At 40.9% G+C, this 16,912-nt stretch overlaps 1 protein-coding gene across 3 annotated transcripts; it reads left to right on the top strand.

The window, feature by feature from the left end:
- On the top strand, nt 1-10,766 carry krtt1c19e (keratin type 1 c19e). 3 transcript variants are annotated; one of them, XM_056257813.1, is made up of 9 exons: nt 14-250; nt 305-585; nt 722-804; nt 1,100-1,256; nt 1,516-1,677; nt 1,991-2,116; nt 8,460-8,534; nt 9,685-9,833; nt 10,571-10,765. In XM_056257813.1, exons 1-9 carry the CDS (start codon nt 31-33, stop codon nt 10,710-10,712), a joined length of 1,395 nt encoding a protein of 464 aa, XP_056113788.1. In that variant the 5' UTR covers nt 14-30; the 3' UTR covers nt 10,713-10,765. The 3 variants fall into 3 exon arrangements, with proteins under 3 accessions (XP_056113789.1, XP_056113788.1, XP_056113787.1); XM_056257812.1 differs by having other exon boundaries at nt 14-268; XM_056257814.1 differs by having other exon boundaries at nt 1-585; nt 10,571-10,766.
- The last annotated feature ends 6,146 nt before the right edge of the window (nt 10,767-16,912 follow it).

Here is a 16,912-nt window from a genome sequence, read left to right as displayed (position 1 = left end):
TCACTCTGCAGACCACAAACCACCGTCCACATGGCTACCACCTTCTCCAGCGGCAGCTTTGTTTCCAGCAGGTCCTCAATGGGCTCCTCACGATTCTCCGGTTCAGGTGGAGGAGGTGGAGGTGGCCGCATCAGCGCCATGAGGGCTGGCAGCGTGTACGGGGGTGCAGGGGGTTCAGGGGTCCGGATCTCCAGTGTCTCTCGTTCCATGTCCGCAGCAGGGTCGGGAAGTGGATTTGGAGGCGGGTTTGGTGCTTCAGGAGGTGCTGGTGGACGATTCAGTGGGGGATTTGGTGCTGCAGGAGGTGCTGGTGGAGGATTCGGTGGGGGATTCGGTGCTGCAGCAGGGGGAGGATTCAGTGTCTCTGGAGGAGCAGATGACAGCATCATTGGCAATGAGAAGTTCACGCTGCAGAATCTTAACGATCGTCTGGCTACTTACCTAGAGAAGGTCCGCTCCCTTGAAAAGGCCAATGCTGACTTTGAGTTGAAGATACGCCAATTCCTTGATAGCAGAATCTCTCCTTCTGGCAGTGCTCGTAACTACTCAGCCTTCGATGCTACTACCAGTGACCTCCAGGCTAAAGTAAGTCTAGCTAGGTAGATTCTTTGTGGTTACTGCTATAAGAAAATGGCATAACCTAATCATCTTTATTCCCTATACAACATGCAAACAAAAAAAAATCAAATACTGTTTTACTTTTCTTGGGTTTTGTTCTCAGATCTTAGGTGCCATGCAGGTAAAGAACACAGTCCACCTCAGCATTGACAATGCTAGCTTGGCTGCAGATGATTTCAGAATGAAGTAATTATATTTATTTTTATTATTATTATATTAAACAATAACATATAACTGCAGTGCAAGTCATTTGTATATCTGCTTTTGGGTCATTTGCATGTTCTTCTCTGTGACAAAAGCTAATCATTTTAAAATAGTTTAATAATCTATTTGCATATTAAAATACCATAGAAAATGAAATAGTAAACTATTATGATCTAGTATAGTATGAACTATTATAGCAGTAGACTATTCATTTAACGTAAAATATTGATGTTGATAAAAGAACGTTCTTTTAACAATGTTTCTTCTTATTTGACAGATATGAGAATGAGATGGCAATGCGTCAGTCTGTGGAGGCCGACATCGCGGGGTTAAAGAGTGTTTTTAGCGAGCTCAACCTGAACAATAAAGACCTCAATCTGCAGATCGAAGGGCTCAAAGAGGAGCTGGTCTACATGAAGAAGAATCACGAGGAGGTAGTAGATCATTTCAAAACACTTTCAGGCTGTTCATAATGGAGCAGAGCAAAACGGAAGATTTATGCCCAAAACTGTTCCAGTTAAACATTTTAGACAGGAGGTCAGGTCACACAGGTGCTTCATAGCCTTAAGCTCAAGATGTCACTGTTTTGTAACATATTTCCATACCATGACTTTTGAAGACAAGAATAAACAGGTGATGATGGGAAGATATTTTGAGATAGACATCTGAAAATTATATATAATGTATCTTCAGGACCTCTTGGCCTCACGTGAACAGATGAGTGGACAGATCAACGTGGAAGTCGAGGCCGCACCACAGGAAGACCTCACCAAAATTCTAGCTGAGTTGCGTGAGCACTACGAGACCGTCGTAGCCAAGAGCCAGAAAGACCTTGAAGGCTGGTTCCAGCAGAAGGTTGGTTCAGTCCAGAACCGAAATCTGTACATGAGAAACACAACACCCATAAAGTCATATGCATTCCATGGGCCCAGCTCAAAAAAATGTCAGAAATAAAATAATTAAGTTGGTCCAAATAATAGTTAATGAAAGTAAAGCAAAACATCAATACTAAGATTAAAACAAAATTTTGAAAACTGATCAGAAAAAAAAAAAACTTTTATTTTGGTGAGTAGTAGTATGTACTGTATGTGCCATAAACATTAGCACAGCTACCTCTATGTTGGGTTTATACATGCATGAAATAAAAATAAAAATACTTATTTTGCAGTCTGAGACCGTGAAAGAAGAGGTTGTAACAAGCACAGAGACCTTGCAGACGTCGAAAACCGAGGTCAACACAGTGAAGAGCACAGTACAGGCACTGGAGATTGAGCTTCAGTCCCTCCTTTCCATGGTGAGTATGTGTTCAAGAAATGTACAGTGGGCCCAAAAACTATTCGTACACATAAGTCACACTTAAATGTGCTCTATGCCATTTTTATTACTGGCACATCATTTGCAAACATGCCTTCAAACATGCAAATACTCGTTTCTCTGAAAAACAATGTTACAGCCAATTGTTCTATTTAGAAATGTGCGTTCTGTGTCAGAATATCTGTTTTTGTTTTGGTCTGTGTGATCCCACCAACTGCCAATTTACCCAATGGCATTTCAACACACCGAGTTGCCAATTGGCGGAAAACGCTGCTATGGAAGCCAGCAAATGAACTGGGTCAGAGATCGCAAATTCTACCGACCAACAAAAACATTCCAAACATACATTAGCTGATCAACTTATATTCTAAGGCTCGTCGCTTTCCATTATCAGTTAAAATCAATCTGGGTGTGAGCATCTAGTCTGAGGAGAAGGAGGCGGGCAAAAACTCTCTCCAATATTTTGAATTTGGACTGCAGTACCCATTTCAACTGCTAGCTGTCAATATTACATAGTGCAACTTTAACAATATATGAATGTCAGTGCAATAGATATCAAAATCTTAAACCAAGTGCCATTTACTTTAAGGGTTAGTTCCCCCCAAAATACTGTCATTAATTACTCACCCTCGTGTCGTTCCGAACCCGTAAAACTTTCCTATTTCTTCAGAACACAAATGAAGATCTTTTTGATGTAATCTGAGAGCCTTCTGTCCCTCCATAGACAGCTACACAACTGACACTGATGCTTCATAAAAGTTCATAAAGAGATCGTAAAACTAATCCAAATGAATTGAGCGGTTTAGTCCAAATTTTCTGAAGAAACTCTATCACTTTATATGATGAACAGATTTAATTTAGGCTTTTATTCATATTTAAACATTGATCAGCGAACATAAACAAGCTCAACCGAACCTGTTTGATGCGTGACAACAAACCTCTTGCTGAAGCTCAAACGTACTGCTTAACACGAGGATGAACCTCATTGGTTCTTGCTGAAGCTCAAACGTGCTGCGTAACACGAGGATGAACCTCATTGGTTCTTGCTGAAGCTCAAACGTGCTGCGTAACACGAGAATGAACCTCATTGGTCCTTGCTGAAGCTCAAACGTGCTGCGTAACACGAGAATGAACCTCATTGGTTCTTGCGAAAGCTCAAACGTGCTGCGTAACACAAGAATGAACCTCATTGGTTCTTGCTGAAGCACAAACGTGCTGCGTAACACGAGAATGAACCTCATTGGTTCTTGCTGGAGCTCAAACGTGCTGCGTAACACGAGGATGAACCTCATTGGTTCTTGCTGAAGCTCAAACGTGCTGCGTAACACGAGAATGAACCTCATTGGTTCTTGAGGAAGCTCAAACGTGCTGCGTAACACGAGAATGAACCTCATTGGTTCTTGAGGAAGCTCAAACGTGCTGCGTAACACGAGAATGAACCTCATTGGTTCTTGCTGAAGCTCAAACGTGCTGCGTAACACGAGAATGAACCTCATTGGTTCTTGAGGAAGCTCAAACGTGCTGCGTAACACGAGAATGAACCTCATTGGTTCTTGCTGAAGCTCAAACGTGCTGCGTAACACGAGAATGAACCTCATTGGTTCTTGAGGAAGCTCAAACGTGCTGCGTATCACGAGAATGAACCTCATTGGTTCTTGAGGAAGCTCAAACGTGCTGCGTATCACGAGAATGAACCTCATTGGTTCTTGAGGAAGCTCAAACGTGCTGCGTAACACGAGAATGACCCTCATTGGTTCTTGCTGAAGCTCAAACGTGCTGCGTAACACGAGAATGAACCTCATTGGTTCTTGAGGAAGCTCAAACGTGCTGCGTATCACGAGAATGAACCTCATTGGTTCTTGAGGAAGCTCAAACGTGCTGCGTAACACGAGAATGACCCTCATTGGTTCTTGAGGAAGCTCAAACGTGCTGCGTAACACGAGAATGACCCTCATTGGTTCTTGCTGAAGCGCAAACGTGCTGCGTAACACGAGAATGAACCTCATTGGTTCTTGCGAAAGCTCAAACGTGCTGCGTAACACAAGAATGAACCTCATTGGTTCTTGCGGAAGCTCAAACGTGCTGCGTAAGACGAGAATGAACCTCATTGGTTCTTGAGGAAGCTCAAACGTGCTGCGTATCACGAGAATGAACCTCATTGGTTCTTGAGGAAGCTCAAACGTGCTGCGTAACACGAGAATGACCCTCATTGGTTCTTGAGAAAGCTCAAACGTGCTGCGTAACACGAGGATGAACCTCATTGGTTCTTGCTGAAGCACAAACGTGCTGCGTACCACGAGAATGAACCTCATTGGTCCTTGCTGAAGCTCAAACGTGCTGCGTAACACGAGAATGAACCTCATTGGTTCTTGCTGGAGCTCAAACGTGCTGCGTAACACGAGAATGAACCTCATTGGTTCTTGAGGAAGCTCAAACGTGCTGCGTATCACGAGAATGAACCTCATTGGTTCTTGAGGAAGCTCAAACGTGCTGCGTAACACGAGAATGACCCTCATTGGTTCTTGAGGAAGCTCAAACGTGCTGCGTAACACGAGAATGACCCTCATTGGTTCTTGCTGAAGCTCAAACGTGCTGCGTAACACGAGAATGAACCTCATTGGTTCTTGCGAAAGCTCAAACGTGCTGCGTAACACAAGAATGAACCTCATTGGTTCTTGCTGAAGCACAAACGTGCTGCGTAACACGAGAATGAACCTCATTGGTTCTTGCTGGAGCTCAAACGTGCTGCGTAACACGAGGATGAACCTCATTGGTTCTTGCGGAAGCTCAAACGTGCTGCGTAACACGAGAATGAACCTCATTGGTTCTTGAGGAAGCTCAAACGTGCTGCGTATCAAGAGAATGAACCTCATTGGTTCTTGAGGAAGCTCAAACGTGCTGCGTAACGCGAGAATGAACCTCATTGGTTCTTGAGGAAGCTCAAACGTGCTGCGTAACACGAGGATAAACCTCATTGGTTCTTGCTGAAGCTCAAACGTGCTGCGTAACACGAGAATGAACCTCATTGGTTCTTGAGGAAGCTCAAACGTGCTGCGTATCAAGAGAATGAACCTCATTGGTTCTTGAGGAAGCTCAAACGTGCTGCGTAACACGAGAATGACCCTCATTGGTTCTTGAGGAAGCTCAAACGTGCTGCGTAACACGAGGATGAACCTCATTGGTTCTTGCTGAAGCACAAACGTGCTGCGTACCACGAGAATGAACCTCATTGGTCCTTGCTGAAGCTCAAATGTGCTGCGTAACACAAGAATGAACCTCATTGGTTCTTGCTGAAGCACAAACGTGCTGCGTATCACGAGAATGAACTTCATTGGTTCTTGCTGAAGCTCAAACGTGCTGCGTAACACGAGAATGAACCTCATTGGTCCTTGCTGAAGCTCAAACGTGCTGCGTAACACGAGAATGAACCTCATTGGTTCTTGCTAGAGCTCAAACGTGCTGCGTAACACGAGGATGAACCTCATTGGTTCTTGCTGAAGCTCAAACGTGCTGCGTAACACGAGAATGAACCTCATTGGTTCTTGCTGAAGTTCAACGTGCTGCGTAACACGAGAATTAACCTCATTGGTTCTTGCTGAAGCTCAACCGTGCTGCGTACCACGAGAATGAACCTCATTTGTTCTTGCTGAAGTTCAACGTGCTGCGTAACACGAGAATCAACCTCACTGGTTCTTGCTGAAGCTCAAACGTGCTGCGTAACACGAGAATGAACTTCATTGGTTCTTGCTGAAGCTCAAACGTGCTGCGTAACACGAGAATGAACCTCATTATTTCTAGCTGAAGCTCAAACGTGCTGCGTAACATGAGAATGAACCTCATTGGTTCTTGCTGAAGTTCAACGTGCTGCGTAACACAAGAATGAACCTCATTGGTTCTTGCTGAAGTTCAACGTGCTGCGTAACACAAGAATGAACCTCATTGGTTCTTGCTGAAGTTCAACGTGCTGCGTAACACGAGAATGAACCTCATTGGTTCTTGCTGAAGTTCAACGTGCTGCGTAACACGAGAATGAACTTCATTGGTTCTTGCTGAAGCTCAAACGTGCTGCGTAACACGAGAATGAACCTCATTGGTTCTTGCTGAAGCTCAAACGTGCTGCGTAACACGAAAATGAACCTCATTGGTTCTTGCTGAAGCTCAAACGTGCTGCGTAACACGAGAATGAACCTCATTGGTTCTTGCTGAAGCTCAAACGTGCTGCGTAACACGAGAATGAACCTCATTGGTTCTTGCTGAAGCTCAAACGTGCTGCGTAACACGAGGATGAACCTCATTGGTTCTTGCTGAAGCTCAAACGTGCTGCATAACACGAGAATGAACTTCATTGGTTCTTGCTGAAGCTCAAACGTGCTGCGTAACACGAGAATGAACCTCATTGGTTCTTGCTGAAGCTCAAACGTGCTGCGTAACACGAGAATGAACCTCATTGGTTCTTGCTGAAGCTCAAACGTGCTGCGTAACACGAGAATGAACCTCAATGATTCTTGCTGAAGCTCAAACGTGCTGCGTACCACGAGAATGAACCTCATTGGTTCTTGCTGAAGTTCAACGTGCTGCGTAACACGAGAATTAACCTCATTGGTTCTTGCTGAAGCTCAAACGTGCTGCGTACCACGAGAATGAACCTCATTGGTTCTTGCTGAAGTTCAACGTGCTGCGTAACACGAGAATGAACCTCATTGGTTCTTGCTGAAGCTCAAACGTGCTGCGTACCACGAGAATGAACCTCATTGGTTCTTGCTGAAGTTCAACGTGCTGCGTAACACGAGAATGAACCTCATTGGTTCTTGCTGAAGCTCAAACGTGCTGCGTAACACGAGAATGAACCTCATTGGTTCTTGCTGAAGTTCAACGTGCTGCGTAACACGAGAATGAACCTCATTGGTTCTTGCTGAAGTTCAACGTGCTGCGTACCACGAGAATGAACCTCATTGGTTCTTGCTGAAATTCAACTTCCTTCGTAACACGAGAATGAACCTCATTGGTTCTTGCTGAAGTTCAACGTGCTGCGTAACACGAGAATGAACTTCATTGGTTCTTGCTGAAGCTCAAACGTGCTGTGTAACACGAGAATAAACCTCATTGTTTCTTGCTGAAGCTCAAACGTGCTGCGTAACACGAGAATGAACCTCATTGGTTCTTGCTGAAGTTCAACGTGCTGCGTACCACGAGAATGAACCTCATTGGTTCTTGCTGAAGTTCAACGTGCTGCGTACCACGAGAATGAACCTCATTGGTTCTTGCTGAAATTCAACTTCCTTCGTAACACGAGAATGAACCTCATTGGTTCTTGCTGAAGCTCAAACGTGCTGCGTACCACGAGAATGAACCTCATTGGTTCTTGCTGAAATTCAACTTCCTTCGTAACACGAGAATGAACCTCATTGGTTCTTGCTGAAGTTCAACGTGCTGCGTAACACGAGAATGAACCTCATTGGTTCTTGCTGAAGCTCAAACATGCTGCGTAACACGAGAATGAACCTCATTGGTTCTTGCTGAAGCTCAAACATGCTGCGTACCACGAGAATGAACCTCATTGGTTCTTGCTGAAGTTCAACGTGCTGCGTAACACGAGAATGAACCTCATTGGTTCTTGCTGAAGCTCAAACATGCTGCGTAACACGAGAATGAACCTCATTGGTTCTTGCAGAAGCTCAAACGTGCTGCGTAACACGAGAATGAACCTCATTGGTTCTTGCAGAAGCTCAAACATGCTGCGTAACACGAGGATGAACCTCATTGGTTCTTGCTGAAGCTCAAACGTGCTGCGTAACACGAGGATGAACCTCATTGGTTTTCGCATGTCAAATAGATGCTTGAGCTTCTGTTTACCACAACTAACGTGTGAGTTGATTAATGTTTATATGTGAATAAAAGCCTAAATTAAATCTGTTCATCCTATAAAGCGATCATGTCTCTTCAGAGAATTTGGACTAAACCTCTCAATTCATATGGATTCGTTTTATGATCTCTTTATTAACTTTTTGAAGCTTCAGTGTCAGTTGCGTAGACTGTCTGTGAAATCACACAGAAATCACTCAGATTTCATCAAAAAGATCTTCATCGAAGATGAACGAAAGTCTTACGGGTTTGGAACGACATGAGGGTGTGTAATTAATGACAGAATTTTTTATTTTTAGGTGAACTACCCCTTTAAGCATTAAGCAAATTATTTATATATATTATATAATTTATGTATAATGTTGATAAAACAATTTGATAGTAAGACAAACGTATTTGTGTATTTTCTGGTTATCAAAGTTTAAAGAAATGTTGTTTTTCTCATTATCCCTGCCTCCCAGAAATCATCTATGGAAAGCACCCTGAGTGAGACTGAGAATCGCTATTCCCTGCAGCTATACGGATACCAGGCACAGGTGAGAGCTCCTAAGAGCAAGGCTAAGAATTTCATAAATCTTACTCTTACTGTAGCCAGCTCATTACAGTTTTTCTCAGTCGCTTTGGTGCATTTCTCAGATCAGAAATGAAATTGTCAAAACTACTTGTTCAACCTCCACATCATCTAATCACTTGTGCACATCATAAAAGCAGTTTCTCATTCTTTTGAACAAGTTGCGATTGCTTTGGTACATTCATGCAATTGATTATGTACAATTGTCTGCGGTTTCCTACATAATCAGTTGCTCATGCCATGTTGCTCAAAATGTATTAAATAGTTCTCTGTGCAATCGTCTTACCCCTCAAAACATCTAGTCATCAGTTCATCGTATAAGTCATTAAATGCAAAATGGTTGATCTAGTTATCATAAACCATCAAGCATATTTTCTACACATTTCTATTAGACTTTTTGTAAATGTGCCATGAAGTAATGAATTGTGCAGGTGAATCTTGACTTTCACTAATGAAGAGAATGTAGATCAAACAATGAGAAACTAGTTCTCTGAAATAGCTCAAAGTTGCATCTCAAGAACCTTCAATTGGCAAGCATATACAGTGCTGCATGCAAAGGCAAATTTTGCCTTTCTAATGTTGTATTTTCGCCTTTGTGCCCCTATTTCTTTTTATTTTCTATATCACAACAATATTGTATGGTTGTTGTTTTTTTGTCAGTTTCTTTCAATCAATTACTCACGTACAGTAGTGTGTACATTTGTACTTTTGAAATGGATATATGGCATACAGAAGAAGCGCAGCTTTGTACATTTCATTACTCAGGTAATACTAAGAGTGCAGCGTTTTATTGACAAAATGACTAAACATTTTGACTATCTTGTTTGTGAACAATGACACGAGGACATTTCATTCTGATGGCACTGATATGTTCATTGACACAAATACTTACTTTTGAGAGATTAACTAAATATTTTGAGTAAGTTACAGGCTTTTGCAGGTAATCCAATCCAGGTGCTGTTTGTACGAATTGTTGTGAGAATGCACATACTTCTTTGCAAATATTAAGGATGATTTGAGAAATGCACCAAAGGGACTGAGAAAAACTGTAATAAGGCTTTGACCTTGACCTGTGTTGGGGTTAAAAGTTCTGTCTTCTCCCCTCGGGCTTGTAGGTGGGTGGAATGGAGGGCCAACTGGTGCAGCTCCGGACTGATCTGGAGCGCCAGAGTCAAGAGTACCAGATGCTCCTGGACATCAAGGCCAGACTGGAGATGGAGATCGCAGAGTACAGGAGACTGCTGGATGCAGAGGCCAGCGGCAGGTATATCACAGACCAGGTTTATATAGACATCAACAAGGACATGCTCTGCTCCAAATTGGTATATTCTTGCATACATGCAGACTTAAAAGTACACATTCTTTTCCTGCGATAGATAGATAGATAGATAGATAGATAGATAGATAGATAGATAGATAGATAGATAGATAGATAGATAGATAGATAGATAGATAGATAGATAGATAGATAGATAGATAGATAGATAGATAGATAGATAGATAGATAGATAGATAGATAGATAGATAGATAGATAGATAGATAGATAGATAGATAGATAGATAGATAGATAGATAGATAGATAGATAGATAGATAGATAGATAGATAGATAGATAGATAGGTAGGTAGGTAGGTAGGTAGGTAGGTAGGTAGATAGATAGATAGATAGATAGATAGATAGATAGATAGATAGATAGATAGATAGATAGATAGATAGATAGATAGATAGATAGATAGATAGATAGATAGATAGATAGATAGATAGATAGATAGATAGATAGATAGATAGATAGATAGATAGATAGATAGATAGATAGATAGATAGATAGATAGATAGATAGATAGATAGATAGATAGATAGATAGATAGATAGATAGATAGATAGATAGATAGATAGATAGGTTGGTAGGTAGGTAGGTAGGTAGGTAGGTAGGTTGGTAGGTAGGTAGTACAAATTGGGCATTTCAGGTTTAACTGGTTGCGTATTTTTGTCTCCCAACAGCCTCGCAATCTCAGCCAACTCTGGCTCCAGCTCCTCCTCCAGCTCCATCACTACCACCAGAACAGCAGTGATCACTGTTGTGGAAGAGGTGGTTGATGGTGGGACGGTGATTTCTTCCTCTTCAACAACCCTTGTTAAGTAAAGCACACCAGAGTCATGTCAGTTGGAGAATGCACCTGTAGTTCCTAGCAAGCTGTCAAAAATGTGGAGGTAGTTTGTGAGCATTTACAACAATAAAAACATGCCATAGACAAAATGCGTGTGGTTCTGTCATCTATTGTATATGGGTGCAATTTTGAAATGTTTCAACTTAAAGGGGCTATGTGTAGGTTTTTACTTAAAAAAATCTTTAAGATAGAGGGCCCTATCTTGCACCCGGCGCAAATGACTTTGTACATTGACGCATGTATCATTCCTATTTTGCACCCGCGCAAAGCGGTCTTTTCCCTCCACAGACGCACGTCGGTTAACTAAGAAATACACTTGCGCTCCCCTGGGCGGTTCAGCGCAAAGAGGAGGCGTGTTCCGGCGCAAACATTCCCTCATGCTATTTTGCTGTTCTATTAAACAATTGCGCCACTGACCAGAAAAAACCTAGTCTTAAGTCAGTGGCGCGTTGCGCGTTGTTCATTATGCTATTTTAAGGGCGCATGCTTGACCATAATCAATGTAGCGTGTGCACAACGCGCATACACTTTGATTCTCTCATCTAAGCAGCAGTTTTCATTTTTGCAAATCATTCATTATTATTACGATAGATGATAGATAGATAGATAGATAGATAGATAGATAGATAGATAGATAGATAGATAGATAGATAGATAGATAGATAGATAGATAGATAGATAATTTATTATAAAAGCATACATGTAGCTTACACATTTACCCAAATTATCATACGCCTGTTTAACAGAAGTTAATTTGGGTGGGTTTCTCCATCCCCAATGTCACTTCTCTGTGTTTTACGGCCCTGACGAGAACGTTGCTCTCCTCGGCTGTGAACCGCTCCTGGCGCGCGCCTGGCAAATCCGCCGTTATAATAGGAATCCGCATTAGAACAAGCGCGCCTGCTCTTTAAGGGAATGTGAGATGACGCTCTGATTGGTTTATTTCACGTTATGCCCAAACCACAACTATGAATAATGAAGCTACTTCAGACCAACCCCTTTTAGATTTGCGCCAGGCGCAAGAGGCATTTATCCCGCCGGGAAAATAGCAACAGCGCCGGGATCCGCCCACAAAGTTACTTGCGCTTTGATACTTGCGTTTCAGATCGTTAAAATAGGGCCCAGAGTCTTCATTTGTACATTTATGAGCCAACCATAATGTAATAGAAAGAATGACACCTTGACTGTCCACCACGGTTGCCTCTATCAGCCTGTAGGCTCAATTGTGTGTGGAGGAGTCGGGTCCGAATTGGCGTGAAAATTCACAAAATGTGTCGTTATGCACGTTCTCGTCTACTTGGGCTTACATCCGTACGGCAGCCATTAGTAAGCAGCGGCAATCGCCAGCAGTAGTGTTTCAAATGAAGCGACCAGCCTCCAGCACAATCCAGATACCCACAGAAACTCCTCATAAGTATAAAAAAAAAAAGCCTTATCTAGTGCGGCCAACGAGCGTGCGAGCATGCGCACCGAGAACGAGCATGAGACTGGCTGCAGTTTCTCTAACGGCCACTGGTGTCAGTAACGGTAAGAAATTTCTGAACTTCCGCAATGCTCCTTTAAGTTAAAGTAAGTTAAAGTGAGCAAAACAAATGCAAAGTGGGTATTACAAATGCACATCATTAAACATATCCAATACCAATTCAATCACATCCTCAAATAAATCCAGTGAGCATTATTTCTCATTCCATTATCCAAAATCTTAAAAACGGTGTTTTTAACTAGGTTCGCAAAACCTCAGAAATGCAACTATGTAAAAAAGTTATGAAAGTTTCAACACTTGATGGGCTGGTTTAGCCCATCAACACATGAACAGACTTCAGATGACTGTCTGCTGAATGAGTACACGAGAATGTGAATATATAATGGTAGTGAGAGTAAACATTCACGATAAGATGACAAGATAGGGTTAGTGTTGGGTCAGTGCACGATAAAGCAGTTAGCATTGCACAATCTTGACAAATCTCTCCTGCTAACGTGGAAAAGCAACAAAAAGGTCAAACAGGAATGAAAGAGATGTTTCAATTCCTGCTAAAATGACAAGTGGGAAACAAACGAATCGGTTTATTGTTCTGATGAACTTGCTTGGCATAAACCTCACCTTTCCATGTTAATGCTGCTTTACATATAAGAAACCACAAATGTCAAACTCATCAATTGCAGAAATGCCAGCCCAGCCCAGCCCAGCCCAGCCCAGCCCAGCCCAGCCCAGCCCATAAAAGAAACGTGGTTTGTTCAGTAAGCAGAATTCATTTTCATGGTACAACTGTGGAGGTCTTTAAACTCACTCGTTTAAAGCATATCTTTACATGATGAATGCTGTGCTACTGGATTCTCTACACAGGATTTGTTTTGCATTTAGAAATTTGGCAGCCTTTGAAACAACGTCAAAATAACCAAGAAAATTAAGTGAGAAAACAGCAAAATGACACTATCACAGAAAAAAGGGGAGAACGTGTCTATGGTGCAGTACAACAATTTTGCAAATAGAAGTGGATAGCAAAAGTCCAAAGTCCAAAGTGGAAAGTCCAAAAGTCTTAGGCACATTAGTAATCCCCACCCCCAAATAGTTTTAAGCCAATTATTTATATCTTTTGCTGTAGTGTGTCAGTAGAAAATATCAGTTTACATTTCCAAACATTCCTTTTACCATTATTTGTTGTAATCCAGTATGATTTTTGTATGTTCAACAGCTGGTGATCTGATCTCCCCATCATCGAGTCTGCCTGTGATTAAATGAAGAAACAGAAAAAAACTAGCCTGGGTAAACCCAGACAACTTCCGGCAAATTTAGATTTGCTCTGAAAGTTAGTCTGGCAAAGAGCTCATTCAAGCTCATTTCCAATCCGCGGAAATCGCGGCACCAATCAGAAACGTTGGGGCGGGCTTTACACGATGACGACAGCGCTGGGATTTTGAACATGATTTTGAAGCAGATTTTGTAGCCTACATTACAAAGATGGATGCCGCCGTCGAACATCACTCGTTCGAATCAGCTATCGCGTCTGTTTTAAGCGATTTGAACGTTTGCTTTTAGTTAAAAACCGAGCAAAGAACAACACTCGGAGATGTTTCTCCGCCGCTCTGCATACGTCATCTCCTTCATCGCTCTGATTGGTTTAGGTCTATCCGCGACGTCCGTTGGTGACGCCCCTCTGGAAATGATTTGTCTATGACGCTTTGCCAGACCATAACTCAGTTACAACTGAGAATGGTCTGGTTTTAACCAGGCTACAAAAAAACTGAGACAAGACTAAATCCAGAAGAACTGCGGCAACGAATCCAAGACACTTGAAGAAACCGAACTGCAAAATCTACAGTAGCCTACTGTGAAAAATTTTCGGCACTTGTGTAAAAATGCTGTAAAGTGAGGATGCTTTCAAAAATAATGTCATAAATAGATTTCATTTATCAAATAACTTCTATTAACTAAATCAAATCAATATTTGGTGTGACCACCCTTTTTTTGTGTGTGTGAAAATACTAACATGCCTAGGACTTTTGCACAGTACTGTATATTACAGTATTTTTGTCTTGGTTCAAGTAAATATTCAATTCAAATTTTCAATTCAAATTTATTTGTATAGCGCTTTTCACAATACATATTGTTTCAAAGCAGCTTTACAGAAAGTGCATTTCAGAAATGTACATAGAAGAATATAGTTAGTTAATCATCATGTATTAATTTAGGGCATAACATATCGCCGGCGTCGAGTCGTCTCTTCACAGGCGTCGAGTCGTCTCATCGCAGGCGTTGGGGCATCTGAAGTCTCTGTGAGAGGCTGGATACAAACTGGAGCTGACGAACGCTATTTACCTCGGGACTAGCGTCCCGAGATAACAGCAGAAAAGCAGATGGGAAATAATTAGCGTAGCTGCTGTTCATAATATTAATGCATTCGATCTGATTCAACAGTGGTATAAAAGGTAAGCATTATGTGAATGCTTGGCTGAAGAGATGCGTCTTTAATCTAGTTTTGAACTGGGAGAGCGAGTCTGAGCAACGAACAGTATCAGGAAGGCTATTCCAGAGTTTAGGAGCTAAATGTGAGAACACCCTCCCTCCTTTAGTGGACTTAGATATCCTAGGAATGACCAGTAGCCTCGAATTTAGGGATCTTAAAGAACGCGATGGATTGTAGGGCGATAGAAGGTCCATTAAATACACAGGAGCTAAACCATTTAGGGCTTTATAGGTCAGTAATAGTACTTTGTAATTGATACGGAACTTAATAGGTAACCAGTGCAGAGATGATAAAATTGGTGTTATATGATCATATTTTCTTGACCTAGTAAGAACTCTAGCGGCTGCATTTTGCACTAACTGTAGCTTGTTTATTGAAGATGCAGGACAACCAGCTAATAAAGCATTACAGTAATCTAGTCTCGAGGTCATGAATGCATGAACTAACTTTTCTGCTTCAGAAACAGATAGCATGTTACGTAATTTAGCAATGTTTCTAAGGTGGAAAAAGGCAGTTCTTGTAACATATGAAATATGATTTTCGAAAGACAAGTTGCGGTCTAGTATAACACCCAGGTCTTTTACTGTAGTGGATAAGGTAACAGGACATCCTTCTAAATTAAAGTTGTATTGTAAGAGATTTTGTGGGTAGTTTTTTGGACCAATAAGTAATACCTCCGTTTTATCTGGATTTAATAGCAGGAAATTACACGTCATCCAGCATTTTATATCTTTAAGACATTCTGTCAATTTAGATAGGTTAGTGTTTTCATCTGGTCGTGATGAAATATATAATTGAGTGTCATCAGCATAGCAGTGGAAATTAATTCCATGTTTTCTTATAATATTACCAAGTGGCAGCATATATATTGAGAATAGCAGAGGGCCTAACACCGATCCTTGCGGCACTCCATAGTCTACTGACGTTATTTTTCCCCATTTAAACAGACAAAATGGTAACGGTCTGATAAGTACGATCTGAACCAGCTTAATGCCTGTCCCTGAACACCAGTGTAGTTTTGTAGTCGATCCAAGAGTATTTTATGATCGATAGTGTCAAACGCAGCACTAAGATCGAGTAGAACTAGTATTGAGATACAGCCTTGGTCAGAAGCTAAAAGTAAATCATTTGTAATTTTAACTAGCGCAGTTTCTGTGCTATGATGCGGTCTGAATCCTGACTGAAATTTTTCATATATCTTATTTTCTTGCAAGAAAGAGCACAATTGAGCGGACACAATTTTTTCTAGTATTTTAGACATAAATGAAATATATCAGTAACACTTTACAACAAGGTTCATTAGTTAACATTAGTTAATGTATTAACTAACATGAATTAAGCATGAGAAATACATTTGTTACTGTATTTATTCATCTTTTTTAACGTGTTACCAATATATATAATTTTTTTTAAACAAGATACATTTACTTGTGTAAGATTGTAAGGGTTGTATAAAGTATATATAAGATTTGATCATGTTTTTGAGAGAAGTCTCTAATGCTCACCAAGGCTGCAATTATTTGTTCAAAAAATATTATTACAATTGAAAATACATGTTTTCTATGTGAATATATTTTAAGCTAGTTTATTCCTGTGATCAAAGCTGAATTTTCAGCATCATTTCTCCAGTCTTCAGTGTCACATGATCCTTCAGAAATCATTCTAATATGCTGATTTGCTGCTCAAGAAACATTTCTTATTATCATCAATGTTGAAAACAGTTGTGCTGCTCCTTCATATGTTTGTGCAAACCATGATAACTTTTATCTGGAGTCTCTGATTAAAAGAAAGTTCAATAGAACACCATTTAATTGAAATAGAAATCTTGTGTATCATAATAAATGTCTTTACTCTCACTTTTGATAAACTGAATGCAACCTTGCTGAATAAAAGTGCTAACTTTTATTACTGATCCCAAGCTTTTCAAGCTTTTTAAAACTTTTTTAATGCATGTTTACAGAAAGAAAACATAAAAAAACATAAGAAATATAAACATATAAAGGATAAAGTCTAAAAACAAGTCTTAATATGATCTACACAAATACATTTATCAGTGCCATTAATCCTACAATTCACCTTAGGTGTGACCTTTAAGGTTGCTGGATATGTTCCAGAAAATGTGCCGAGATGACATGCATGGCATTCCAGGTATTGTGTCTTGTATTCATATTCACTATAAAAGAAGCCGGAGTTCTCCTTCCTTCATCGAC

Source organism: Rhinichthys klamathensis, unplaced genomic scaffold (assembly GCF_029890125.1).
Source record: "Rhinichthys klamathensis goyatoka isolate OS25496 unplaced genomic scaffold, OSU_Roscu_1.1 h1tg000144l_1, whole genome shotgun sequence".
Lineage (NCBI taxonomy): Eukaryota > Metazoa > Chordata > Actinopteri > Cypriniformes > Leuciscidae > Rhinichthys > Rhinichthys klamathensis.
Note: the sequence above shows the minus strand (reverse complement) of the source record. Positions and strands in the feature narration are given on the sequence as shown.